This window comes from Pelmatolapia mariae, linkage group LG22 (assembly GCF_036321145.2).
Source record: "Pelmatolapia mariae isolate MD_Pm_ZW linkage group LG22, Pm_UMD_F_2, whole genome shotgun sequence".
NCBI lineage: Eukaryota > Metazoa > Chordata > Actinopteri > Cichliformes > Cichlidae > Pelmatolapia > Pelmatolapia mariae.
Genome location: NC_086245.2, coordinates 9932456 through 9959336, shown reverse-complemented (window position 1 = coordinate 9959336; position 26881 = coordinate 9932456). Strand labels below are relative to the sequence as shown.

The 26881-nt window shown below is 38.9% G+C and overlaps 2 protein-coding genes across 2 annotated transcripts; one reads left to right on the top strand and one right to left on the bottom strand.

Annotated features, from left to right (window-relative positions):
* The first annotated feature begins 5569 nt into the window (after window positions 1-5569).
* On the top strand, window positions 5570-15026 carry LOC135932328 (interferon-induced very large GTPase 1-like). Its single transcript, XM_065469782.1, has 5 exons — window positions 5570-5929; window positions 7290-7604; window positions 9935-10019; window positions 10148-10182; window positions 10293-15026. The coding sequence occupies exons 1-5, from the start codon at window positions 5570-5572 to the stop codon at window positions 15024-15026; spliced, it is 5529 nt and encodes a 1842-aa protein (XP_065325854.1).
* A 3512-nt stretch (window positions 15027-18538) lies between these two features.
* LOC135933668 (XK-related protein 8-like) lies at window positions 18539-19612 on the bottom strand. Its single transcript, XM_065471789.1, has one exon. The coding sequence runs from the start codon at window positions 19389-19391 to the stop codon at window positions 18765-18767; it is 627 nt and encodes a 208-aa protein (XP_065327861.1). The 5' UTR covers window positions 19392-19612; the 3' UTR covers window positions 18539-18764.
* Window positions 19613-26881: the final 7269 nt, after the last annotated feature.

Genomic DNA, 26881 nt, shown 5'->3' with positions numbered 1-26881 from the left:
TAAAGAGGACTGTGGGGTGTACTAGACCATATTTATTACAAGGCTTTAATAATAAGATTTAAAGTGAAATAATATAAACGACTGTATTAATTCAATGTTAATAACATAAAAATATAGAAAAATAAAAGCCACTCACCTCAGGCTGCTAAGTTGGACACTGAATTAATAATATATTTTTTTACATTATTTATTAACACAGGTGGCAAAAGCACAGACTTTATTTACTTAAGTAGAAGTAGAAATGCCTGTGTTTAAAATACTCCAGGAAAAGTTGTGTCACAGTTTGCCGGGGCAAGACCGTGTGCAGGTGTGTGAAGACTGAGGAGCAGACACAGGCGAAGAGATGGAACTGGATTTTAAACCAAAAGTGAGCCTTTATTATGGCTGATGACAGCAAGTCCAAGCACAGTGGCGAAACAAAACTAGAACTAAACTGGGAAACTAAATACTGTGATTCAAATATGAAAACTTAGAAGACTATGACACAAAGGCTAAGACTGTGACAACTGTGACTATGGCTGAGACAACTGTAGCTATGAAGACATGGGGGGTGGTAACACAGACGACCCAACAAAAATCATGAGACAGAGAAATTCAATTAACCCAAGACAGCAGTTAAACTGATGTTTATTTTCTTCTGCAAATTAGCAAATCTAAATATAGTTTTAGTTGAACATGAGAAAATATTTTTTTGTGATGTTATGTTCTAAGTTGAAGGCATTGTATACGTTTTTGTTGTTCAAATTTAGATGATGAGGATGTAAACCTGAGGGGGTAGGGCTAAATAAGTACCGGTATATACTTCTGCCTACTCCTTTTCAAACAACTGTATGGAAAGATTTTATGAAATGCTGGTGAATGTATATGTTTGAAATAAAAATGAACTGAACTGAAATGACAACAAGAACTTGACAATACAAGAAAATGCAGACCTGAAACCATGAAGGGCGAGGGAGACTTAACACGGGGATAGAAACACAAAGGGATCTAATCAACAGAGAACTAAAGGCTGAGCAACTTAGGAATTTGAGAGAACTAGCTGTGATTAACATAAACAAATAATAACAAACTCTCAATTCCTAGCCAATAATCAATAACAACAAAACAACAACAAGAACTCGTCTTCAATGCAATATAAGAAAAACACAACGCATAATAAATTCAAAATGCTGGGTCAGAGACCGAGCCCATGACGTGTTGACCTTTTTTACTCAAGTAAAAGTGAGAAAGTACCAGTTCTGACATGTACTCAGTAAGAAAGTAAAAAGTGGCTCCTTGAAGGACAATTCTACATACCATTTTTGTTCAAAGGTAATATAATAATAAAATAATGTTAGTACATGACAATACATACATATATATGAATCTCGATTGTAATTCTAATTAACGTACTCAGTTTGAATCTGTTGTGTAGGGAACATGAAGCGAAAGAGAAGATTAAAAAAAAATATTGTGTTGTCTACATTTTAATTTTCAATTCAATTCAATTCAATTTTACTTATGCAGCACCAAATCACAACAACAGTCTGTATATTGTAAGGTAGACCCTACAATAATACATACAGAGAAAAATCCAACAATCATATGACCCCCTGTAAACAAGCGCTTTGGCGAGGGTGGGAAGGAAAAACTCCTCTCTAACAGGAAGAAACCTCTGGCAGAACCAGGCTCATGGACGGGCAGCCATCTGCGGCTTCCGCTTGGGGTAAGGGATGAAGACAGGACAAAGGACATGCTGTGGAACAACGACAGGTATTAATAAGAACTAATGATTAAACGCAGAAAGGTGTATAAACACATAGTGATTGAGAAAGGTGACTAATAATAAAAAAGAATTATACACAAACCACTGGAAAAGTAATAATACCAAAAAAAATACAATACTAAAATTGAATAGAAACAAAGCTTAAGAAAAAAAAATCACAAACGAACGGAATAAAGAGCTAAAAGAAACTTGAAACAAAGAGCTCAAAATACACTTACCATGTGTGACCCTGGCAGTATGACCTCATTTACCAGAAGAAATTTGCAGACAAAATAAACAATTGCTTTGACTGTATTGTAATTATTTTCTGTTTTCTTACAGGTGATGATAAAGAGGATAATGCATATGGAATCAAAGGAATGGTAACGTTTTCCACTTGAATGCTTATTTACCATTTAATAGTAGCACAACAGTTTTCTATAAAAGATAAATATTGTGAAATATGAAGCCTATGTTTAAGTCACACTTAAATTTAAAAAGGGTTGCACAATCCAGTATTTAGTTGAACATGCTTTGGATTTGATAAGGGCGCAAATTCACCATGCCATTGTTTCAGCAAGCCTAATTAACGTTACAACATTTCTTTCTGTCCAGAATTGCATACATATTTTGCAAAACTCTTCTATTGATGATAGGAGAGTGAGACCACCGTATAAAGTATTGTCCAGCACATTACAAGGATTCACCATGGAGTGAAAGTCGAAACTCTGAAGTGACCATGCACAGAAATGAAGTTTCCACATTTTGACTCCAGTAGATCTGTCAAGACGTATTTTGTGGCAGGCAGTGTAGGACCCAAGAGCAGGACTCAGAGACACTGAATCAACCAAAAGAGGCAGCTTTATTGCTTTTAATTTGATACTTGAGTGAAAAAATAAAAATACAGAAGCTCAAATAAAGAAAATAAACTAGATGTATGTACTTGAAAATAGAAGACTTGTAAGCTACAAGGGAAGCACACAGCACGAGGGGACAACAGAGCAGAGAAAAGGGAGGCGCAGAATAGATACACAGGAGGAGATTAGGGCCAAGCGGAAACACCTGAGACTCAGACTAAGATACGTGGGCTTGACAGAGGGACTGGGAAAAACAGACATGTAGACATGACAGACTGGGATAGCAAAGGAGTCAAACACAGAGAGATGAACATGGGAACATGAAGGAAGAAAACCGAGGAACAGAGACAAATGCAGACAGCAATGGAGACAGAACACAGAGAGAAGAGACAGACAGGTAATGTACCTGATGATTGAATGACTTACAAAGCACAGAGATGAGACTAGGACAGACTGGGTGCAAAGGGAATAAACATGAACAACAAGATATATAAAACTAAAACATAAGTCATTCTAAACTTCCAAAGAAGAGAAGGAATCACAAGTACATAACAAACACATAAACTGTGTACATATATATATGTATATATGTTTGTGTGATGGGTCTGTCTAGCACAAACCCGCCGCTGGAACGAGACAATTCAACTCAACAGCAAAAAGCACTGAACACCAAGCAAAGCTCTTTGTGTTTCTCGTGCACGAGGGAGACCCAACTGGACGAGCGCCATTCCTTCACTTGACCCGAGTTTCTCTCGTCTGCTCCCTCGTAACACTGCTCTTTTATTGAGGTTACATGAATATGCATAGGCTTATTAACATAGGTACACATGTGGACAAAGAATACCTTGTGTGTGTGTGTGTGTGTGTGTGTGTGTGTGTGTGTGTGTGTGTGTGTGTGTGTGTCTGTGTGTGTGTGTGTGTGTGTGTGTGTGTGTGTGTGTGTGTGCAGTAGCGGTTTTAGATACGGGCGACACGGGCGGTTGCCCGGGGCGGCATCGTGGTGGGGGGCGGCATCACGGGCATCGGCAAAAAAAAAAAATTGCTCGTACTCATGCTGCCCCGACATCATGCCAGCGCATATTGGGAATGGCATAGGCACCGATCGGTTTTCTATCGCCCATTTGCTGGGAGTAAGGGCGCCCTCCGTTTGCGAGGTGCGCCTGCTGCTTGCGGCACAGGGAGGAGAGGGCGGGGCGGCGGGGGATTCTCTGGCTGGCTGGAGCAGCATCTAATAACCAACTTGCAAAATAAAACAAAATAAAAACAAACCAACAACACGAAAACACCAGACATCATGATACAGACTTATAATTTGCACCAATGTTTTTTCGAAATTCTATACACGAAAAGTGAGCGCGAGAGCCCTCGGTGCACCTGCTCGCTGCTGAAGTCAAAGTAAACTTTATTGTCATCTCCGCTATATACAGTCCAGAGAGACGAGACGACGAGGCTCCAGTTACAGCAGTGCAAGTAAACAAACAATAAATATAAGAAGAGTAAGAAAATAAATATACACTTTGGGACCAGGGGTAAAGGGATCAATAACAATTTAAAATGTATATTTTATATTTTGTTGATTTAAAGTCTCACACACAACCTGTTTTTAAAGTTTAAAAAAAAGAGAAAAGAAGAGGAGGAGTGTAGCGACTTCCACAGTCGCTAGAGGCCGGGGATGGAGCCTGCCTATTTGCCTGACGCGCTGTCAACTTTACGCAATAATGCGAGAGGTGGAATTGCTTGCTTGTTTATTAAAGTGCTTGAAAAGTTTACAGAGCAATGTGATCGGCTCGCGATTCAAACTCTTAAAACATCACAGCTCTAATGTAACAAGGGGAAACTCGTTGTGCTGCGGTCAACAAAAACTACGGCTACCCAGCCCTGCTCTCTGTCAAAATCAAACCAGTGAAAGACAGACTGACAACGCCCTCTTAATGTCGCCGCTACCACCCACGTGACTCCCGTTACACATCACCATAGCAACCAAACAAATGAAAACCCAGTGATCATTAAAATTCAATACATTTAATTATGGCTCCTACAAGGAGAAACGAGCAAAAGATACAGGTAAGCAGATGTGTCATTGGATAATGGCAGGTCATGTATCCTAAAACATTAAGCATCAGAATACTTTCTTAATCCCTAAGGAAATTATGTGGGTTACAGTTCCTCCAAGAAGAACTGGTAAAAATAGTAACAGTAACAGACTAAACTCCAAACAATATATACAATAATATAATTTTAATTAGTCAGTGTCAATTGTTGATTTGTCCTGTTCTCATTGTATGACGAATTATGTCTGTTTGGTAGCCGTTTGCATACTATGCATACTCTCTCTCTCTTCTTATATAGGGTCATATATGTGTGTGTGCGTCCGTGTGTGTGTGTGGGGGGGGGGCGCCAGAGGGCATGTTTGCCCGGGGCGCCAAACAGGCTAGGACCGCCTGTGTGTGTGTGTGTGTGTGTGTGTGTGTGTGTGTGTGTGTGTGTGTGTGTGTGTGTGTGTGGTCTGAATGTGACCCCATAAACGACTTCCCTAAACCTGCTGGTCTGGAAGTCCGGCAGTTCATTTAAACAAAAGGCACTTAGACTAAAACAGATATAGATATGTTTGCTATGTGAGTGTGTATGCCAGAACACTCTGGAATGCACACAAAGTCTTTGCAGACTACTAAGGACAGTCTCGGTTGTTATGTCCTTGGGCAAGACACTTCACCCGTTGCCTACTGGTGGTGGTCAGAGGGCCCGGTGGTGCCAGTGTCCGGCAGCTTCGCCTCTGTCAGTGCGCCCCAGGGTGGCTGTGGCTACAACGTAGCTTGCCATCACCAGTGTGTGAATGGGTGGATGACTGGTTGTGTAAAGAGCTTTGGGGTCCTTAGGGACTAGTAAAGCGCTATACAAATGCAGGCCATTTACTACACAATTGATTATACACCTCTAACCATATGTGGTTATATATTTCTAAGTATAAATGACAATCAACAATATAAACCTGACAACAACTGCGCCTACATCCCTGCAGGAGAACTGGGGAGGTCCCACACGGGGCGCCCACGGCCAAAGTGTGAGTTTTGCTGAGAACCAGAGGCAACGGGCACTCATCTCCGCCAGAGGCCAGTCAGCCTGTCACGAGCTGAGAACTGGACCCCCGGGCCCCAGGTCCCTAAAAACCACCCAGCACCAGGCAAAGGCCCCCCTGAACAGGTCCAAGCCATCCCGGACCACCACCCCAAGAATTTGTCAACAACCACACCAGAACATCCAGCCATGCACCTCAGAGCCAAAAAGTACCCAAATCGCAGGGAGGGGCAGCAGTGTCAAGCGGGCAGCGGTAGGAATCAATTTTAAATTATAACTTATACATTTTTGATAACAATTTGGTGGTAAAGATATGTAAAAGTTCGTTACCAAGTAGGTATCTGTAGATTCAGATGATTGGATCTTGTATGATGGATTTCAGTTTCTGATATCCAAGAAATTTACTGTGGCTGATTCTAGTTCTTGAAACAAAATAAAGTTTCCATTTTGGTGTAACATGCTCTTTATCCCTTTCTCATGCCATGATTAAAAATTTTGTATTTCCTTTTTCTGACAAATATCCAGATTGTTTCAAATGGCTGTTAGTTTACACTGGATCAGTAAAGACTTAGTTATTGTTCAAAATTCCCATCAGGCTGTTGGAGAGGTGTTTATGCTGTGGCTTTTAAAGCAGTCATGATGCTTTATACTGGACCTTACGAAAGGCAGATGAGGGAGTTTTACTTTTCCACAGAGTTCTTGTTCTAGGTCCAGCCAAGGTCTGTCTAATAACCTTGGTTTAATCCAAGATCATCCTCTACTGGCTTTAGCAATAGAATATGACTCAACCATACCAGGTCTGAGAGCTTTGCAGAAAAATTCATACCTAGATATCTGATGTTACCCAACCATAAAGGGTGGTGGAGGTTCTGAAAATTACAAGTCAGAGGCAAAACTGTTGATTTACTTCAGCTGATGGAGTAGTTTGATATGAATGTGAACTCACCAAGTGTGAAAAGAGAGGTTTGTGAGCTTCTAAGGAAAAGTAATACATCACAGGCTTATCTTATAGTCTGTATTTTCAGTTTGAATTTCTTTAATATTTACATTTTTTCAGATTACTGCTGTTAATGATTCAATGAAAATGACAAAAAGCGAGGGGAAAAGTGGGCAGCCCTGTCTGGTACACTTCTGTAGGTTGAAGCTTTGAAAAGTAAGATCGAGCTGTTCAGTATTTTCATTTAATTTATGAAGAATGAACCAAATCCAAGTTTGTATAGAACTGCTAATAAAAATAGCCAGTTTACCCAGTCGAGTACTTTCTCTGCATCTAAAGATACAACTGTAGTTTTGTCAGGCTGCAAATTGTGAAGCCAGTATGATAACCCTATACAGCCAATAATGTGGAGATCTAACTTTTTAGATCCAATTAAAATTAATGAATCAATTTCATTATTCTAATATTTAATTGATTATTTTTCTTTTATAGTAAAATGTGTGCTAATAAATAAAGATGTTGGACTGTTGTAACTGAAAGCAGGAGCAGCAAATATTATTTTCTCCTAATATTAGCTGTGATTTTTGTTATTATTATTAGTTATTATTAACTATGCCATTATGAAATGTTGACATATGTATATGTTTAAGTATATACAACTGCGCATCAATCACAGCAGGAGAAGTGGGGAGGCCCCAAACGGCGCACCCAGAGCCAAAGTATGAGAGTTGCTGAGAACCAGAGACAACGGGCACTCATCTCCGCCAGAGGTCAGTTAGCCTATCACGAGCTGAGGACCGGGCCCCCGGGCTCAAGATCCCTAAAAACCACCCAACACCAGGCAAAGGACCCATTGAACAAGTCCAAGCCATCCCGGACCACCACCCCCAATAGAGCAGGTCAACGACCACACCAGAACATCCGGCCATGCACCTCAGAGCCAAAAAGTACCCGCATCCCAGGGAGGGGCAGGAGTGTCCAGCGGGCAGTGGTAGGAATCCATTTTAACTATAAAATAAATTATACATTTTTGATAACTATTTGGGGGTAAAGATATGTAAAAATTCTGTTACCAAGTAGGTTTTTTTTGTTGATTTAGTTGATTGGAATTAAATGTTTCCTGTATGATGGATTTCAGTTGATGATATTCTAGCGGTAATTGCACCTTTCTTTTTTCAACATATTTATTAAATTTTTTCATAGTCAATGAAACAAACTAACAAAAGCCAAAAGGCAAACTGCTCCTCCAATTATACTCATGGCACCCTATACCCACAAAATACATCCTATGCAGAGAAAATGACAAGCATAGGAAAAAAATGCCCATATAAAAAAGATAACAAAAAATCACTACATTATGTACATCAAACTGGTTAACTGTGCAATATCTAAGTTATTCACCCAGTTCACAAAGTACTTTTCGCTCTTTTTTTCACTGTCTGAGAGCAGTTCTTTTCCTTTTTCAACATATTTATTTAATATTTGCATAGTCAATGAAACAAACTAACAGCCTAGAAGGTTGCTCACAGTGAACGTTGGCATCCTCGAACGTTCACATTTTGGACAGAGAAGACAGATGGTTTGAAAGAGGAGTGAAAGAAGCCATTTACGTCCACTGTGAGCGACCATCTTTGAACAGAGGTGGTGGTTTACGACACCAACTGTCTGCCATCTATAATCCAGTTTTGAGTTCCCTTCCCAGACGCCTTAACACCCACTCACATCCTGGGCCATCTGACCTCAGGAAATTACATGATAGGGTGGGGCCAGGTTTCACAATGAGCTCACCCGAAACGTCATTCGTCATTTAGTTTGGGAAGATTTATATAGTTAAGAAATTCTTCAATGGCAGCATCAGATGGATTAATCCGTGTTGAATATAAATCTTCATAAAGGTCTTTAAAATATTTAATTATTTGTTGTGGATCATGAGTAATGTTTGCAGTCAAATCCTTCATAGAAGAGTTGTTTTTTCTTTATTTACCTTTAACTGGTCAGCAAGGAGTTTTCCAGATTTATTACCATGTTCAAAGTTCTTCAAATGCAGCCTATTGATCAGAAATTGTTTTGTCTTTTTAATCCTTTCATTTAATTCTACTTTTAGATTTCTCAGATTTTTTAATATATGTTCTTATGGTGAGGCAGCATAGACAGCTTCTAATGATATAATTTTTTGTTCTTATTCTAATACAAGCTTTTTTTTCCCTATGAGAACATTAAAATATTATTTTGCCTTGCATTACTAAAGCTACGTGTTCCTCCCACAATCCAAACTCATACATTATAGTAGGTTAATAGGTTATTCTAAATTGCAATTACATGAATAATGAGTTCACAGCGCTACATAAATGCAATTATATTTGCACCTTCAATTTTACAAATGCATAAATAATAATAAATAATAAAATAACAAACAAATCCATTTACTCTGTTTACTTTGCCTTAAGGATTTATTCTTTGTGTTTTATGTTCTAAGCGTTTTAGAAGCGTAACTAATGTTGACTCAATATTGATAACTATAAATGTAAATTATAAGTTTGTTTGTTTTTTATAAAATAGCAGTGAGGACAGAGTTTAACAGTTTGTAACAGTTCCAGGATGTTCCTCAAGAAAATATATAAAAATTATTATGGCTGTTTGTCTGAGATAAAACATGATATTGTTTAATAACATGTTTGTTTCTCTAAAAACAAGCATTACTCAAGTGTTGCTTCTTGAAACGCTATCAAGGATTAATCACCCATTTATGAATGTCAGATTGTCTGCTTATGCACTCTAAATAAGTCTGTAGTTCAAAATTCAGGATACACATGTATGATGAGGGAATTCTTGGTCTGGATCAAAATTGACGAAAACCACCCTGTGGTGGATCAGGTCAGTTATGGTTCAAATATGAACTGCATGTAAGGGTAAAAAAGATTTCAGTTACACACTCTGACTTTTATGAAGTCTGACAATAAGGAGTAGGAATGCAGAAGTTTAGTAATGCCTCAGATCACTTGGTTATAATAACAGCTTAAATAAGCGAAGGGTTTCCTCTGTCCCTTAACAGCAAAAAGTATTTTAGGTTTGCAATCACATATGTTACATCAGCTTATTATTGGAAAATCAGCACAGGTCTTGATGCAGTTCATGAGCTGCTTTGAGCAGTCAATAAGACTAGAAATGTATTATATATATAAATGTCAGTCAAATCCATTTTAAAATAGTTTCCTGTCTTCTCAATAAAATACAAAGCAAGACCTTTTCCTTCTGTTGTCATATATGTCAATGGTATTAAACTGATAAGCTAAATTTCAGGGTCATTTTTTTACTTCGCAGAGTGGCCCAGTGGATGAACGCGATGATGACAAGGAGAGAAAACCAGGAGATAAATTTTATGAATCAGCCAAAACTGATGACAACGGTAACATTTTTCATTATACAGTAACACAAAAAGCAAAAAATATATCAACAGCTATGTTCATAACTTTGAAAGGATTTGCAGGAACACGCACTGAATATAATGCATATCTGGTTCATGCAATCCTGCAGAAACAACAGATGGTTACACGAGTGGAAACAAGAAGGTAGGAGAATATATGTTTATTCAAAAGATCAAAATGAGTATTTACTCTGTTCTGCCATATGATGTATGTAATTTAGTTACATATGGTACCTCTTTATTTGTTGTTTGTAGAAGCCAAGTCAGACAGAAACTGAGGTACTGCTTGAAAGACTTCAACTTCAAGATAAATTTCAGCAGAAGTTGTCACCAGCAGATTTTCTTCAAATACGTCCACCTGGGAAACAGATGGACCATGTAACATCTGAAAAAGATGTAGCTCACACTTTTCTCCATAAGCTGATAATGTTGGACTACGGGGCCAGATATATTCCTGTAAGACCAGACAGTCCTGAGGTGACCACAGAGTCTGACAACACTGAGACAGATTACAGTGATCTGGAGGATTTCTTGAAAACCACTGCAGACACAAATGAGAAAGAGAAGGCTTGTGTGCATCCAATGGACGTTCAGATGGCAGTATTTCACTGTTCAGACAGCTTCCTGAAACAGATGATGATTACAAAGCTCTCTCAGTGTCAGTATGCCTTACCTTTGCTTGTTCCTGACCCAGTTACAAAGGAGATTCAGTTTCCTCTGTGGACTTTCAGAGAAATAACAAAATCCTGGAAGGTAACTCAAATTAAAGACAACTCAAAGATCATCACCATGAAGAGTGTTCCAGTCTACAAAGCTGAAACACCCTTGGTGTCATTTTTCCGCCTGGGTTCTTTGTCAGTGTCTAAATCTCAGCTGATGAACACTTTGATCAACAACCGTCACGACACCTTCTTCCACAGAAACTGCCCAGGAAGCACCAAGTCTCGCTATTTGATGGATGGTGTGGCAGAGATTGCCTGGTACTGCCCTGCTGGAAAACCCAATGATACCTTCAATGACTGCATTGCCTTTTGTAATCTCCATGGTGATGCTCTATCACATAAAAAACAATGTGACATACTGATTGAAAAATCTTCAATCAATGTTTTTCTTTTGGCATCTCTGCAAAGCAATGAAGGAAGTCGATCACTCATATCATCTCTTTTTCAGTCTCAGAAGCCTCTCATTTGTCTCATTGTTAATGACAGTCGTGATGCTGTTAAGATAAAAAATGGAAATTACATAATGGGTCTTAAAGACAAAAACCACTCAGATGTATGTGAAGACCTGAAAAGGATCATCAGAGAAGTTTTGTCTTCCCTTGATGGTCCCATCTTGAAACCATCCTTCCAGCTTGAAACCATGGCTGAGCTCTCTGGAATCAGAGTGGATGAAACTGACCCAGCCTGTCAAAAAGGGAAATCTGCTGCTATGGAAATAATCAATCTGCTTAAAAAGGATAACATGGATGTCTCAAAGATAAAATATGATTTTCTCCCGTGTCAAGGCCAACTGTGGCATCAGTGGAGCAAAATACACAGAGAAATGTTTCATCTCAGAGGAAACATTGAAAAGGAGAAAAGCAGAAAGGAACAAAAACTGATGAAAATACGTCAGAAACAATGTGCTGCTTCCTGCAGTAAACTGATGCAGTTGTTTACTGGAAGTCTCTCATTAATGAGACAAAAACAAACAGACAGAGAGTATTTCCTAAAATGGACTCAGACCTTCATAGATGAGCTCTCCATAGATGATGTTTCTTCAATTCTCAAAAGTTATGATGAAAAGTGGTCTGAGGTCTTGGCTTTGAAGAACAAACATGACAAATCAGATCTGTTATTAAGAAAACAAACTGAACTTGAAGACATATCGAAGAAACTTCAGTCTGCAACTTTTGGTTTGGAGCACATCTTCAGAGAAATGGGACAGATCTATGAAGCCCATAAAACAACACAAAGAGAGAGCAGACACACTGACTGGTCTAAATACCCTGAGCTGGCTGCACAGCTGATGATATCAGGACACCCGATGGAGCTGATGGATGGTGATGCAGGTCATGTGCCTTTAACATGGATCTCCAGTCTTTTAGAAGAAGTCATCAACAAACTGGGGGACCAGAGAGTTTTTGTGTTGTCAGTTTTGGGCCTACAAAGCAGTGGAAAATCAACAATGCTGAACACCATGTTTGGGCTGCAGTTTGCAGTGAGTGCTGGCAGGTGCACCAAAGGTGCCTTCATGCAGCTGCTCAAAGTATCAGAGGAGATGAAGAAAGACTTGAAGTTTGACTATGTTCTAGTGGTGGACACTGAAGGACTGCGTGCTCTTGAGGTAGAAGGTAACAACACTCTTCATCATGACAATGAACTGGCAACATTTGTTGTTGGTCTGGGAAACCTGACACTGATCAACATCTTTGGAGAGAATCCATCTGATATGCAGGACATCCTGCAGATTGTTGTTCAGGATTTCATGAGGATGAAGGAAGTTAAACTTTTTCCCAGTTGTGTGTTTGTTCACCAGAATGTCACAGATGTTGCAGCAGCAGAGAAAAACATGGATGGAAAGAGACGCCTGCAGGAAAAACTGGACCAGATGGCCAAACTAGCAGCCGAAGAGGAAGTTTGTTATGCAGAGCGCTTCAGTGATGTCATTAAATTTGATGTTCAAAAAGATGTGAAATACTGTGCCCAGCTGTGGGAGGGCAGTCCACCCATGGCTCCTCCAAATCCAGGTTACAGTGAGAGCATCCAGGAAGTGAAGAACACCATCCTCTCTAAAGCTTCAAAGTCTGCTGGGATCACTTTCTCACAGTTCAAAACCAAAATTCAGGACCTGTGGACTGCACTGCTGAATGAAAGTTTTATTTTCAGTTTTAAAAACACACTTGACATTTCAGTTTTCCAAAAACTGGAAGTCCAGTATGGGAGCTGGACCTGGACCCTGAGGAGCATCATGCTGACCATCGAAAACCAACTTCATAACAGAATTGAAAATGGAAAAGTTGATGAGGTTGAAAAATCTTATCTTTTCAGAGAAACAAGCAAAACATATGAAGAAGTCAGAAAAGAAATGACAAAGTACTTTGAGGATGACAAAGACAGAGAGATCTTGGCTCAGTGGAGAGAACGATTTGAAATCAAAATTAAAGAGTTTCATGATGAACAAGTGAACAGAGTGAAAAGAAAACTGGATAGAGTTATCCAGCAGAAGAAAGCTTGTAAAAATCTGGATGAGAATAAATCAGAGTTTGAGAACAAACTTCTGCAGAAGAGCAAAGAGCTCGCTCATAAACTGAAGGATAAGGCCAAAGATGAAAAAGAGCTTCAGAGACAGTTCAACTCTGTTTGGAGCAGCTGGGTTACTGAATTAACAGCAGGTATAAAACCTGTTGAAGACATCAACTTGGAACAAGATCAGTTAACGATCCTTCAAGAACTTGGTTTTGAGCCAGCTCTCATAGATGAAAGTAAAAGAAGTGGCAGATACAAGAAAATATCAGAGGTTGGTAATTATTCAGGTTATATGAAGACAGGTGGTAATCTGTTGGTTGACAGTTACAACAAATATAAAGCAAGAGGTGCTTTTTCCCATGAAGAACAAGAACAGATCAGATCGCTCATTGACCAAGCTGAAAAAGAGTCACGTGGTGCAATCAAAAACAAACATGTAGCTGCAACAGGCTACACGCAAACATATTTGCAAGAAATGGCCAATCATGTGACAGAAAAAGTTCAGAAATTTCTGTCAGAGAGGAAATATACTTTAAACAAGGAGTTTAAAGTTGATCTCTTGCTCTACGTGTTCTACAGGGCAGAAATTTGGCTTCTAGAGTCACACAAGAAATTTAAAATGAGCAATGATCCAATCACCTATTTAGAAAGCAAGAAAACACAGTTTTACACAGTTTTTAGAAGCCTTTGTAAAGAAAACTCATCTGCTGTTGTACTTGGAGAACTGATCTGTGAAAGGCTGAAAGTTTCCACTCTTGAGGCTGTCTGTAATAAGACTGCCATTGATCTCGCTGGAAAGATGAGGTGTAATTTCCCAGCATTCAATGGGACCAGGCAGGACTTGGAGAAACATGTGTTGAAGTCACTCGCTAAAAAAGAAGAAGGAATGAAAGAAGAAAACTTTAATGATTTCATCACATATATCATAAATCCAAGGAGACAAACAGAAGCTTTCATCAAAGCACAGGTTGAGAAGTACATCTTCAGAGATCAGAAAGATGAAGCTGTGGAAATACTCAAGAAAAATGCTGATGACATCAAAACAACTGTAAGTCAGGCTTTATTTACTGCAACACAAAAGGTCCAAAATCAGAGAGGAGACACAGATATGTGGCTGAAGGAATTTTCTAATGCCCTAAAGGATGAGCTGACATTTGACAAGATTTGTTCTGAAAACTTCAGTGACATAAAAGATTTTCACTTTCTCAAGGAAGAGATAGAGAAAGGATTTACGTCCATTACTGAGAAGATGAGCAGCCTCTCCCTGGATAAGCTGAATGAATCCAGGCACAAGCCTGAAGAAATCCTCATAGATCAGCTGTGTAACTGCTGCTGGGTAAAGTGTCCATTCTGTGCAGCTGTTTGTACCAACACCATGAAAGATCACAGTCCTGATGGCCACAGCACTCCTTTTCATCGACCTGATGGGATAAAGGGATGGCACCGTAGAGACACAGTAGAGTTCAGTGTCAACTTCTGCACAACAAATGTTTCAAGTGATCGCAGTTTTTGCCTTAAGGGTGATTCAGAGAAATACATTCCCTACAAACAGTACAAAGCTGCTCATCCACCGTATGATACCTGGAGAATCACTCCTGATGGGTCTAAACTGGCATATTGGAAATGGTTTGTATGTCAATTTCAAACACAACTGGAAGAGCACTATGGGTTAAAGTTCATGGGCAGTGGAGCTATTCCAGATCAATGGAAAAAAATAACTAAAAATGAAGCCATTCAAAGTCTGGATGAAATGTTTTAATGAGCCAAAGAAACTGCAAATCTGCTGAAAATGATGATACTTGTTTTCACCTAATAACTCATAAATCCAGCTGTGACAGTTTGATTTTGTTTGAGAAAAAGAAAATTCTATTAATTATTAACATGAAGAAGATGTTGAGTGACTATAAGTGAATTCACAAAAAATACAAAATGAAATACAAAAGTCACATTCTCAATGTTTCGTCCTTCTAGGCTTTCAGAGTGTTTTCCAGATAAATACATTTGTAACCTAATTTTGTTAATTAGCATATCATTTACCTGTTTATAACAAAGATTTTTTTTGTTTATCAAATAGTCAAAAAAAGTAAGAAAACTAAATCTCAAAACTGCTGTCAAACAAGTGTTAACACTCTTCGAGCATTAATTTCAAACATTGCATCTGAAACCACAACAAAAACATCGTCTTTTGTAATTTAGTGGTGTAATTTTCAGTTTTAGATTCAATGTTTAAGTTGAAGTTTATTCTCACAGATATATGATTTGAGATCTGTTTGACTGTCTTATGCTAATTTCATCTAAACCTGTTAAATCCACACTGAATTTTGTTTAACTCGACTTTTATTTCATCTCAGCTCTTTTTTTGTCTCAGCACTGGAATGATCTTTTTATTCTTTGTCTGCATTTGCAAATGTTTAGCATATTTAGTCAAGTGAAAAAAGACAACTGTCAACAGTTTGAACACCTTTTTGCTTTCTATGTCTTAAATAATAAAATAGTTTATGCTTCATCTCATTTGAATTGCTTAATTTTTTTTCATTGTGTACAACATTGAATGCAGAATAGTCCATCTAATTGTCAAAAGCTGGTAACCTTATATTTCATAAATTGCACTGAGATGGAGCAGCCACAAATTCATCAACAACTGATAAAAAACAGATGAAACAAACCTGACAGCTCTCTGCTAAACTAAGTCAACTGGCTGTTTGTGTGATCAGATTTGTAAATTTGCAAATAAGTTTCAGTTACCTTCTTTTCATGTGTGACTTTTGCTTCACTTCCGCAACGGTGGATCAGCAAATGTGTGAGAAGAGTTGTTTGTAAATAAGTTATGTCAGTGCATTAGGCCTGAGCTCAGGCTCACAAACTCAGGCATTCTCTCAGGCTGTAGTACTTACCACTAGATGGCGTAGTACTCGGCAATTTAAGTGTGAAATTGGTAGCAGTGGTTGTGCTGATACAAGGCCGACTCAGTTTTTACAGACTACAGTGGCTTTATCATGTGCTTGCTGTAAGTTTGTGTTAATGTTTTTAGTGGCTGTCACAAGTAATTCATATTGGAGCTGCATTCACTGAAACAGTTAACTAAAAAACTCCCTCTGTGAGTGTCTCACAGGATCTGATCTCTAACTAGAAGCCAGAGAGATGCGCTTTAAACTCACTGCTTAACCTTAACACAACGTATTCAAAATCACTTTGAGCTTGCACAGCTCTGCTTACCATACAGCTGCAACAGCACAAATGGCAGGCTGGAAAATATTGAAATATGGTTCCAGTAAAAATGTCAAAGTACTTGCTTTGTTACATCACATTGTGAAATGTGAATAAGCAGTTTAACTGTGTACAAATCTCAGGAGCAGCCTGCACAGCACAGGCTGTACCCTTTAATATGCTAGAGGCAGCTCACTGGAAGGTCGGTGATTCCTCTGTGATCTTCTCATCTTGACCCTTTGAAACTTCTGCCCTGATCCCAAACATTCACAAACTAAAACCTGTGCACATTTTGCTTCTTTTACAGGAACACAGTACTGACACATTAATATATAATGTAAACACACTGACCACAAAAAGGAGGAAAATTAAGTGAAATAAGAGAATTAAAAGAGAAAAAAGAACACATGAGACCAGCATATGGAAGTTAGTTGTTTCCTTACTTTTTCCACACTAAGCAACAGAAAGATCTGAGATTTCTTTGTATATTTATGCATTTGCACACACATGCACGTGTGCACATTCACACATGGACAACTTCACCCCTCGATTACATAGTAGGTGTTAAATTACATGTTAACACCTACAACCAGAATGGGTTTATTATTCTTTCTATGTTTTATTTCTATCACTTTCTGTATTTTTGCTGCTTCTATGTCAGTACCTCGTTAATACTTTTATACCTATTTCACATCTCCTACATCAACACTACTGTGTAAGAAAATGGACATATCCACACAAGGGGATTTAAAAAGCACACACACACACACACACACACACACAAATATAGAAATGCCATTCCACGTTCTTTTAAAATGGCCAATTAAAAACCTTTAAACATGATTTTTTTTTATTAATCTTTCTATGTTTCTATTTTTTTTTTCGCTTTCTGTATTTTTGCTGCTTCGTTGTCGATACCTTGTTAATACCTTTTTCACCACTATTGCGTAAGAAAAAGATGCTCATAAACTGGTATAGAAATGGGAATTTAAAAAGCACACACACAAATGTTGAAAGGCCATTCAACGTTCTAGCTTTAAAATGACCATTTAAAATTTAACATGATTTTTATACTGGTTTAATACTGTCATATATTTTAGGGAGGCAGACCCACTCATTGGCATTAGCAAACTCATCTCTTTGTCAACCAATCACTATTTCATACAAGCATGTAACAAGTGAGGCATTTTTAAATGCTTCATTAGAGGGAAGCACCAGTTAATACAGAGTGTAACCCTCTCAAGGTTATCCACTGCTGTTCAAGCCAGTGATTTAATGTTTAATGTATGCAGTACTAATGCTATCCAACAGAGGGCAGTGATGGCGCTATAGTTGGCCTGCACTGCGTTATGCGGCAAGAAGAAGAGCTGCAGCGGAGCAGATAGCCAGCAAGCTAGAAGAAGAACGCACCCAGCGCATGGAGTACCGAAGAGAATAAGAACCTTTTTTCTAAGTGTTAAGGTTTTTATAGTTACAGACTATTAGGATTTGCTTACCACGCATCCCTTTTTCTAGTTGTTTGTTTACTTTGTTGAGACATAGTGCGAGAGACAGTTGCTGGATACTCGATCGGCGATTGGAAGGCGAATCCAGGGGTTTTCTTCCAGAGACGCATCGCTTCACCCAGAAGGACGGCGAACGAGGATTTTACTCATCTTTGCAGATAAGCACTGGGCTTATCCACACACACACACACACACTACCCGGGTAGATTGACAAAGTTTTTCTAAGAGCTCTGAATTTATTTTATTATTTTTTTACTTCAACACCATATTTTACTTTTTTTCCTTTCCTCACCAAACCAGAGTGGTTGGTGGAGGTAGAACTGTGATAAGAGACATAAATGGACTAATACTAATATGGAAACTGAACTGACTGACTGAAGGGGGGATTATATTGGGTTTTGTCTCAGAAGTGTTGTTAACATTCTGCATATTATTGAAGTTGCTGATGAGACTGTTATGTGTTATGTTGTAATAAATGCCATAGAGTGTTCTCTATAAAACAGCATAAGGAGGTGTTATAGTTTTCTTGTTCCTCTTCTCCTCATTGAAAGTACCTAGAATATCCATGTCCCTAAGTTAATCAATTAAGGGATCGATTACACAGAGCATAAAGAGTTTCTGTACATTCATCCCCACATCAACCTGAGCAAAATAATTCGATATTGTATCTGTGTCTGTATCTGTAGTCAGGCAGCAGCTCAGTCCTCAGTCCCACACAGCCTTGTGACCTACATGACTCAGTCTCTTTCTAACCTCCACATCCTGTGGATGTCAAATGATGCAGGTCAGCAGAAGAAGTTCTCGGCCAGCTTCCTCATTCTTTTATTGTCAGTGGCCTTAAGGAGATGTGTAGGAACTGAATGAGATCGCTCTTCATCTTCAGGTTGCTCCTCTGGGATGGTGGCCCCTTTCAGCTTATCTTTATCAAGGTTTGGATGGAAGAACGTATAATAAATAACTTTAAATAACAGACCAAGGACGTAAACAGCAACAACACAGGCAGCCGTGGTTAAAGGGTGTGTCACAAAATCAGGAGGATCTGTGCTCATCTTCCAGCACCACAAACCACAGAGGATGCAAATATCAATAAGGATATACGCGTGATAGAGCACGGACCTGATCCTCATCCCCTTGGCCACACTAAACCAGTTAAAATACCAAATGAGGCCAACAGTGGATCTGTAAAGCCATTCTCCACGAGGGTCATCCATGAAGTTCGTCTTGGATCGCCAAGCGAAGAAGAATAAAACCAGCCAAGAGCAGATGAAGTGGGCGAAGATGAAGCAGGGCAGCACGGAGGCGAAAAGAGCGAGGGCAGCGATGCGAGAAGAGATGAGAACCAGGTTCCAGATGAAGTAGAAAACTAATGAGATCATGTGGTGTTTTTCCTTCTCTGGCAGGAAGGTGCGCATTGAGTGATCGTAGGTGGTCAAAAAGGAGGCGATGGACAAAGTCGAGCCGATGGCCTTCAACACTGAGGGGAGAGCGAGGGGCAGAGTTAGAACAAACGCTGATTCTTTGTTAGAAGATCCAAGTAATTTATGAGTTCAAAAAGCAACCCCAAATATTTTCAAACATCTTTTGTCATTCAGTATTTTATTATTTAGACTGTATGATGTTTGTTTTCACAGAAACAGCGACCATTTGGCATTTAAAATTTTCACATCAACCAATTATAATAGGTTAGTATATTTATTTCTGTTCTATTCACATCTCAGTGTGAGCTCCAACAAAGATGCTTTTAATTCTCTGCTGCAATTTCACTTTCCAAAATTTGATGACCAGATTTCACAAAAAAATTGAAGCAATTTTGAATTTGATGGCAGCAACACGTCTCATGGAGGCAAAAGAAGGCTGGACAAGTAAGTGAACAATTTCAGAAAAATGTTCCTTAGTGTTCCTCATCATCTACACTGAAAAAAAGGAATTGGCCAGCTCTTGGATTTACATAAGCAGCTTGCATGTATTTAACACAAGTGACTCATGCTTTAAAGTTAAGTGTAACTATATAGTGTAGAAACTACATGATATGCAGAGAGGCTAGATTAAATTGTTCATATCATGTTCGACTGAAGTAAGTCAATAATATAGCAATGTTGAATCCCGCGACACTGCGCAGGATTTCAGTCTCGCGTGCTTTGGATCGTGGTTTGAGGAAGGCATCCATCTCAGTCAAGTCGAGCAGCCGCCTCTACTTTTTTTAAGTATATCGAAAAAAGTAAATTGGGTGGTTGTTACATTAAAAAAGTCTAACTTGTAATTTGAAGAAAATAATTTCATGTTTCTATGGTGAAAGTAATTAAATCATGTAGGATCTGTATGAAATTCAGCAACTTAATTTGTTCCTGTTGAGATGACCTGTTACAATCTAGTAAGAGTGGTTAGTTTCTGGACTCATGAAATTAACAAGATCACATGAGATTTGAAAAACTGCAGGAAAACCACTGGAGTTATAAGAGGCAGACAGCTACACACACACCACGTGTATGCCATCGCTTTGTGGTTCAAATCCACAATCCACTGGGTGTTCTGGTTTCCTCCCACAGTTAACAGTAACACAATTAAAGTTAGGTTAATTGGTGATTCCAAATTGCTCCTGAATGTGAGTGTAAATGGTTGTTTGTCTCTCTGTGATAGACTGGTGAGCTGTCCAGGGTGTACCCTGCCTCTTAACCTATCACTTTGGGTTATGCACCAGCCCCCCAGAACCCGGATAAGGATAGGAGACTGGTAGTTGTTGAAAGTCCATTTAATTTTTATGTAAACCGGACTCTAAACTTTGTTGAACATTATGTAATATGTAGTGACCAAGTAGTAATGGGGTAAAAGTTATTGAATAGTTCCAGATTTCAAGGCTCAACTACTTCATCTAAACATGTTTCATCACGTTTTATCAACACAAAATGAGCAGGCTTATTGAATATGAATAAGTTGTGTTGATTTAACTAAGTTGTTTAAGTTTCTGCCAAAGTAAAACAATTGTGTGCAACCAATGTCCACTATTGAATGAAGTACATGCAACATACTCATTTTTTTAAGGCATTCTTTTCCTCCTGGATTACCCTTTTGTGTTACACATTTCACTGTTTTTCCTTTTGCTACCTACCATGACCTGTCTCCCCAAGGTGATATTTGTGTATTGTATGTACGGTCGGCAAGGTCTGTCATCTCGGTTGTGGGCAACTGCAACTGACAAATAAAATCTCATCATCTCATCTCTCACCAAATGGTGGCTGCCTATTGAACCACCTGTTGAATTGGAAAGGCGCCATCAATGCTGAAAGGTTTTAGAACAACACCTGCTCCCATACAGACCTTTTTGTAGAGAGAGCCTTAGAAACAAACTGAACAACACAGCAAGACAAGGCTGAACTGCATACTCCGTGTATTATAAAGGCTTCATGATAGAGTCTGGGTGACCTGGTCTGCCTTCAGTCACAATCTCTCACCAACTGAAAACATTTGGAGCATCATGAAACAAAAAATACGACTCAGAACTGTTGATCAGCTAGAATCCTACATCAGGCAAGAATGGGACAGTGTTCCTCTCCCAAATGTCCAGCACCTGGTCTCCTCAGTTCCCAGACATTTACAGTCTGTCGTTAAAAGAAGAGGGCAAATTACACAGTGGGAAATTTGACCCTGTTCCAACTTTATTGACACATGCTGCTGCCATCAAACTCAAAATTAGCTTGATGATAGGCTGATATATTTTCTATGTTTTGTTGTAAATAAAATAAGTGTTTATTAATTTGCAGATCATTGGAATTTGTTTTTATTTACAATTTACACAGCGTCGCAATACTTTTGGAATTCAGGTTATAAACAGATGAGAAAACTTTGAATGTGGTTTTATTCGTAATTCTACTTTCAATGAAAAGCTACACCTGAGTGATCCAAGCATACGTGATCAAAAGCTGAGTAACAAACTGTACCTGTAACAGGATCCAGCCGACCTTCGTGCAGAATGATTGTGAGCATGAGAGCAAGCTGCGGGGCGCTCTCTGAAAACGTCTCAATGAAACGCAAAATGCGGAGATCCTGTCTCAGAAACTTGGCCACACTCTCAGCGTCAGCGCGCTTTCTGTATAAGCTTTGCACAGACTTCTCCATGACTCCTGCATACCTGAGAACCAGAAGAACCAGTTACATCAAATCCTTCAGCCAGACATGCTGAACTGAAAATATCTTGAAGCAGAAAAGGAGCAACAAACGTCCGAACAAAACAGGCTTTACCCAATTATAATAAAGAAAAATCTACAGAACGTAAGTAGTAAAAAAGTAAGTCAGCGAGTGATGTGACTAGCTTATATACTGAAAAGAAATTGGATGTATGATTCATGGGTCTATAAACAGAAACCTAAAATCAAGAGGAAATTAAACAGAATAATTTGTAGATGATTTAATGTTACTACATGTGTGTACTTCTGTAGTGCAGCTGCCAATCAAACAAGTTCATGTAAATTTATTTCCTATAAATCAAATATTTCTAGGAACAGGTGAGGAAATGTAAAGATGTTGCCTGGGGCACTATGAACACACTGAACACACTCATGAAACAACCTGAAGAAGATCCCCAGCTGGAAAAGATGCAGCAGCTTGAGCTGGCACTGGCTCGGCTTCTTCTCAATCTTTGTCTTCATCTTAAAATCATCGTAGCGGTACCACAGCCAGCTGTACACCTGAACCAACATGGACGAGCCCAAGAGAAACAGCAGCAGGAGGCTGAAGTACACGTAGGCCTCCTGCTTGTAGAGGGACACAGCAGCCCATATATCCAACCCTATATCAAACAGGAACAGCAACAAGTCCACACAGGTGAAGAGAAAGTCCCGAGTGCAGCATTTAAACTCATCCTCAGACCCCGGCATGCTGCCTCGATGGCCTGCTTCTGAAGCAGCTATATGTTAAGGTTTAAGACAGCTCATAAACTGAAACTGAAAGGGCCAGTGTTTAAAAACCACCTCCTAGAAACTGATCCACCCATGATATGAGCTGATATCCACCCATCTTAAAGACATATTGTATTTTACACACATGCATACATATAATCAACTGTAGTATGTCCACCGAGACATGAATACAATTTAAAACAACTTAAAACTGTAAAAACAAAAATGAAAGAATAAGAAAAAATCAACATCAACACATCAAGATTGACGAGAGAAAAATGAAAAATAAGCAACGATCTGGACTTTTGATATCAGCAGAGATTGTTATGAATGCATTAAATCATTTATATTTCAGATCTTCTCATACCAGTGTTAAGTTAATAAAGTTAATAAAGATATTTCTCACTCCCAACACGTGTCCTTCAGGCTTACGCCCCATAAACAGAAAAAACAGAATACAACACAAACTCTTTGTGCTGTTTGAAAAAAACCTTTTCAAATAATCAAGTAGGTGATGTTGTATACTTCCAAATTTTCAACACAATTAATGCATCAAATCACTGTCACTGATTCCCAATCCAAATATCTGATAAACATCAAAAAAGTTTATCTGATCACTTTCTATTAACAATTGCTGATGTGAAAGTGTTTTAACTTTAAATTGTCTGATATCAGATCAGCTCAAGTCTGAAATGAAACTAAAGTAAACAAAGATTTTACTTTAGTGTCAGCTCTGATAACAAAGTAAACAAACACGGAGTGGGTGAGTGAGATAAACACTAGCTTTTGTTATCTAAACACATAGAAATGTGTTTAGAGCAGGTCGCCTACTGATCAGAAGGTTGGTGATTTGACGATGATTTCATTACAGTAGATTTAGCATTTTTTCTTTTTAACTCCTACACATGGGCTTATTTTTTCAATACAGCCATCCACAATAATACTAGACCTTTGTACAGCCTTTGTGATTTGTATTCCTATTACTGCAGCCATGGCATAAGCTGAAAAGTAAGAAATCATGATACAGTATTTTTTAAAAGTATATTGTGACATAATGTGGTTAACACATATCCTATGTCCTATGCTTGCACCTTCAACTGGTGCTAGCCAGGGGGCGCCCTTTCCCCTGTCTTCTTTAGGCTTCTTCACTTAAACCAAACACATCCCCACAAGTGATGAATAAAGCCGACTGTTGTCTAAATCCCAGTGGTGTGCTGTGAACACAGTGGTAGATAAGTTCCCAATTCTTTTAACTGAAATGGTTAATTTATTAAAATAGCTTTTTTTTCTGTGAACTTTAGGGCTCAGTTTCCTAAACCATGAAACTTTTTTACTGTTTTAATTTAAAACTAAACATAATTCTTGTCTGAGAAAAGTCACAGAAACCTGATAAAAGCATAAATTATTTGGTTTATTAAATAACCAATAATTGTTTATCAAACCATTTATCAAATGATAAATGCTTGGTTGGGATCAGGATATTGTTTTGTTTTGTTTTTTTGGTTTTTTTTTAATGTATGAAAGTTGTTACATTTACAGAAATCTACAGTCAAAACTGAAATATATGAGAATTAAGAGATTACTTTATAAAACTTCGCAGTTATTTTAAGTGATCATCACTAATCCATATGACAGTCCACACTTGTGCACACAAAACAAAGAAATATGACAGTGCAATACTTTTCTGCTTGTAGTTTAAATATTTTTCTGTGTAGCTTTGTTTGTGTCCCATGTGACTGTGTGCATATTTAGATTGTGTTTTTAACCATCGTCCATATGCTTAACTGGAAATATCATCTGCATTGTCATTAAGTGTTATCTTAGTGTGGTCAACTTTTTTACTTCATTGTTCTGTCTGCACTGCATCTGTAAGGTCACTCTGAACACTCTGCACAGCGGCTCAGAGTTTAAAGGAATTTGCTTCTGTCGAGGGATCGTGATGAATGTTTGGAGTGAACATACGTTCATATTCTTCTCAACAGTCTGATGTGTTTCTGCTTTTGAAGAAGAGTTTCTTTTTTCCTTTCCTGTAAAACAGTTAGGATCAATTAAACTGTCAGAATCCCTGATTTGTGGTGTTTTTATTGTAGATCAGAAAATGAAAAGCAGCTTTAACAAAGTGTGAATCCAAGTAAAAATAAGCAAAAATGTAGAAAACTAAGAGACCTTTGCATCCGTTCAGCATGTTCACTTTTTACTTGGTCTGCATATTAAGTGTCTATTGAAATATATACCATAGCTCTAAATAATACATAATAATAGTTCATAATGATCATGTAATACTCAGTGGAATTTATTTGTTCCTTTTTTCCATGGTAAACATGCTAATGTACAAAAGAATTCTGTTTATTTTATATATTTCCTCTAATTTTCAAAGACATGTGAGGCCATTTGGAGTCAAATAGAGACCCTGAAAACTGAACACTATCATAATAATTATTGCTAATTTTTTTTTTTTTTTTTTTTGTCTGTCCCATTTGGTTCTTTAGCCGTCAGAATTGTTGTCTGAAGACCAACAAGGATACCAAATGGATTTATTTTGCCAAATGGATCATCATGGCATTGCCGTATTGGTCCATTTGATTAAACTTTGTTGTTATTATTTATTTTATTTTCAGTTGTTACAGATGGGACAGGCATGATTGGGGGATAGGAAAGGGAGAAAGAAAGAGAGGAAGGAAAAGAAAAACAGAAGGGAAGAGGGACAGTGAGAAAGGGCACTTACAAAGACAAAGAAAAAAAGAAAAAAAATTCTCCTGGATCACCTGTTGAGAGAAAAAGAAGAGAAAACAAGCAAAAAAAACAAACAAAGCAACATACTAAACACAACACCATCCCGTTAATCTAGCTAAGTGTGAACAGCAATAAATACTAAATATTGAATGTTGTTGTGCAGCACAGACAGCGCACAATGTGCTTTGAAGTAGCAGCTAAGAAAGGTGTAGTTTATGTCTACGAACAGTGAACACCCGTGTGCACACCTGTGTGGATCAGCGCGCTTGTATACAGAAGGTTTCCCCATGTAACGGTCTGCTAGAGGGTGTGGAGGGCCATAGCCCCGTCCCCCAGGGCATGAAGCAGGCATGGAGGAGATCCAGGCTTCAGACATCCAGAGGCCCCAGAGTGCGAGAGCCCAAGGAGTACCACCGGAGGGGCATCCGTGCCACCCTCCTGGGAAGGGCTGAGGAGATCCCCAGACGAGGGGTCACCCAGTAGCCACGGAGCAGAAGCTAGAGGGGGCTGCACTGGCGTGCCCACCGGCTCTGCCGGCAGCCAGCTGTGCCAGAGTGAACCGAGTCGCAGGCCCCGAGGCCGGAGGTTCGAGGGCCCCCTTTGCCCCGGAAGAGGCCTGACCGAGCGACAGGCACCAGGCCCCGCCAAGTAGCCACCGGGAGTGAGCTGGTGCATACCTGAGCGCCCAGCCCCGGACACCAAGAACCACCAATGCACCGACCCCTGAGGGCATCAGTTACCGGCAGGGAGTGTGGTGAGGGGAGATAGGCCTCCACACTTTGGAGGGCCTGGGAGTTCCCAGGGAGGTGGAGTCTAAGACCCGACCTGACATATAGACACAGACAAACAGGCACACACAGACACAAACATGCTTTCCCACCCTCATGCACACATATACAAACACTCAGCACTCACCCAACGTAGGGAACACTCACTCAACGTAGGGAAGGTTCAACATGCCACCCACGCTGATTACCTGTCATGACTCACCTGTCAGTGGAGCCAGAATCCAGGAAAAGGTCACCAACATGTAGCCACACATCTGAAAACATATTGATTTGCTCTCCTGATATTTAGATTGTAGTATTGATATTTTAACCTTTGCCTTGCTAATTATTTAATGAGAACAATCACTGTTTACTCCCAACGCCTCTGTAAGATTTAAATATAATATAAATACATGTTTTAAAGTTTCAGACTCAGTTTGTATTTTTTATTTCATATGAAAAACTGTTTGAGAAGAAACTGAATTACAAATGTAAACCACAGAAAATATT

Coding starts and splice junctions, on each gene's coding strand:
- LOC135932328 (XM_065469782.1), top strand. CDS start 5,570: ATGACAATCAACAATATAAACCTGACAACAACTGCGCCTACATCCCTG. Junction 5,930..7,289: donor GCAGTGTCAAGCGGGCAGCG/GTAGGAATCAAT, acceptor CATCAATCACAG/CAGGAGAAGTGGGGAGGCCC. Junction 10,020..10,147: donor AGCCAAAACTGATGACAACG/GTAACATTTTTC, acceptor GCAATCCTGCAG/AAACAACAGATGGTTACACG.
- LOC135933668 (XM_065471789.1), bottom strand. CDS start 19,391: ATGCGCACCTTCCTGCCAGAGAAGGAAAAACACCACATGATCTCATTA.